This window comes from Babylonia areolata, chromosome 18 (genome assembly GCF_041734735.1).
Source record: "Babylonia areolata isolate BAREFJ2019XMU chromosome 18, ASM4173473v1, whole genome shotgun sequence".
Classification (NCBI taxonomy): domain Eukaryota; kingdom Metazoa; phylum Mollusca; class Gastropoda; order Neogastropoda; family Buccinidae; genus Babylonia; species Babylonia areolata.
The window spans coordinates 19,109,337-19,111,836 of record NC_134893.1 but is presented as its reverse complement, the minus strand read 5'-3'; the positions used below and the strand labels follow the sequence as shown (position 1 = coordinate 19,111,836).

At 43.8% G+C, this 2,500-nt stretch overlaps 1 protein-coding gene across 1 annotated transcript in view; it reads left to right on the top strand.

Moving 5' to 3' along the window:
* Window positions 1–2,500, top strand: part of LOC143291877 (uncharacterized) — a 13,180-nt gene that overhangs the window by 7,909 nt on the left and 2,771 nt on the right. The window contains exons 6-7 of the mRNA XM_076602003.1: window positions 622–680; window positions 1,386–1,541. Of these exons, the coding sequence (XP_076458118.1) occupies window positions 622–680; window positions 1,386–1,541 (215 nt within the window). The remainder of the gene's footprint in view (window positions 1–621; window positions 681–1,385; window positions 1,542–2,500) is intronic.

Genomic DNA, 2,500 nt, shown 5'->3' with positions numbered 1-2,500 from the left:
TACACGCGGACAGACAGACAGACAGACAGACAGACAGACACACACACACACACACACACACACACACACACACACACACACACACACACACACATCCACACACACACACACGCACACACACATACACATCCACACACACACACACACACACACACACACACACATCCACACGCTCACGCACGTTCATTTTCATATAGTTTTCTTTTTTCATTATGAAGTTTGCATTTTCCTCATTTTGTCTCACAACACAAGCACACAGCCGCCATTATCGCTCATGTGCGCACGCACAGACGCTCAGTATTCAACCCTCCCACCCCACCCTCCACAAACTCCCTTCTTCCTCAAATACACACACACACTTAAAAGATGATTTTCAATTACCTGTGTCTCTCTGATTAATGCTTAGAAAGTTGATAACAACATCACTTATGAATCAATGCAGCATAAAGTAAAGCATTGTCTTGTCTGCTTAAGAAAAGTAATTTTTTTCGAATATTGTACTTGTTGGTGAAAGAGTAAATTGTGCCATATTTTGTGTTGCCGAGTTATGATTTCATGGCATTTGCCATCTTGCATGAACGTTGTGGATACAAAGCCCTGTGTCCTGCGTCTGATGTGCAGTGCCTATGGTCTCTACAATGGTGCGACCATCCAAATCACACAACAGACTGCTTCAGCACGTACGGAATTGTGTGTGTGTGTGTGTGTGTGTGTGTGTGTGTGTGTGTGTGTGAGTGAGAGAGAGACAGAGAGACAGAGAGACGGAGAGAGACAGATAGAGAGAGAGATTGAGAAAGTTAGTGTGCGTGTGTGTATGTTCGCGTGTGTTTATGTCCTTCTCTGTGTGTGAGTGAATTTGGGTATTACAAGAACAAGAAAGCAGCGCAAATTTCACACTGATACAAGTTTTGTCCTCAGAAAGTAACACAGCACAGCACAGCACAGCACAGCACAGCACAGCACAGCAGAACACAACACAATACATCACTATTAAATCCAGTTCGATCTGAATTTTAATGACGTCCTATTAGTATTGATCCAATGGTGACGAGTTTCTTTTCGTAGTGTGGTTGTGCTTCACTTCAATGACAACCAGGAGCTAGGAACAACAAGCCTGCCGAGATCTTTGTTGAGATAAACAGTGATGACTGGTGCCCTGCTAAAAGACCTGTTGTCTGCAGAACGCACACACACACACACACACACACACACACACACACACACAAACACACACGCACGCACGCACGCACACACATCAACACACACACACACACACACACACACACACACACACACACACACACACTCTCTCTCTCGCCTGACGTACATATGTTGACTTACTGATCAGCAGCATTTCATTATATTTTGTTTCTTTTCTTCCCCAGCTATTGGTAATTTCATCTCAGCTATCAAACTACCCACGGGAATTCTACCCAAGGCCACCTGTAAGACGGCGGCCTGTGTGTACGACAAGACCACCATGAGCAGCATCATCGACTTCAAGAGCTGCTACTTCGCCAGCTACGGCTACGACCAGAAATGTAAGGCCTGACAGCGAGAATGACGACTTGACAGAACTTATAATCATTGATAACGGATGTTAAATTAATTATTGTAGCACCGAGAACCGTGACAACGATGATCATATGCCAGCAACAAGCATGATGATGATGATGGTGAATGTGATAATGACGACTGATTGTTTTTGGCAAGTATATTAGCGATAATTAACACAATAATGAACATACAGTAACCAGAATTACTGACTTCTTCTTCTTCTGCGTTCGATGTTTTGGCTGCGTCAGACGGTCACCCCTGTCGCCACGATGTAACCCACGGTCTTCTCCAGGTCGTGGCGGTCTCCCCAAAGCTGCGCCTGTAGCTCTGTGCCCCCTGGCCAGGTTTGACGCCGTAGAGCTTCATGGGTTGGGCAGTGTTGGAGGATGTGTTCAGGGGTCTGGGGTCCAGTGCCACATGGACACTCATCAGTGTGGGCGATCTTCATACGGTGAAGGTGACTCAGTAGTCGGCAGTGGCCAGTTCTCAGTCTGAAGAGGACTGTCTGCTGGTGTCTCTGGAGCTGGTGGATTGGATCGACACCACTGTTTGCACTGACAATGTTTATGACGATGACGTTGATGGTGATAGTGTAGTAACATGGCACTGTTACCACCACTGCCATTTTTGATACATTTTTTTTTCTTTCAGTTTCCCTTTTATTTTGGCACGCGACTATTTTACAGAAAGCAAAAAGGAGGCTAGGAGCACTGAAGTTTTAGTTTTACAATGAACAGTTACAGTAACATTCGCTCTTTTGGACAAGCAAGGCGCATGATCATCATAAACCTAGCGAATGAAGATTCCACAGAAGAAAAATCGAGAATTTCCCTTAAAAAAAAAAAAATCTTTACTTATTTATTCATTTTTATTTTTCAAAATGATTTTTATTCATTCTTATATTATGCACAAAGACATGAAATTAAACGATACAGATACATTA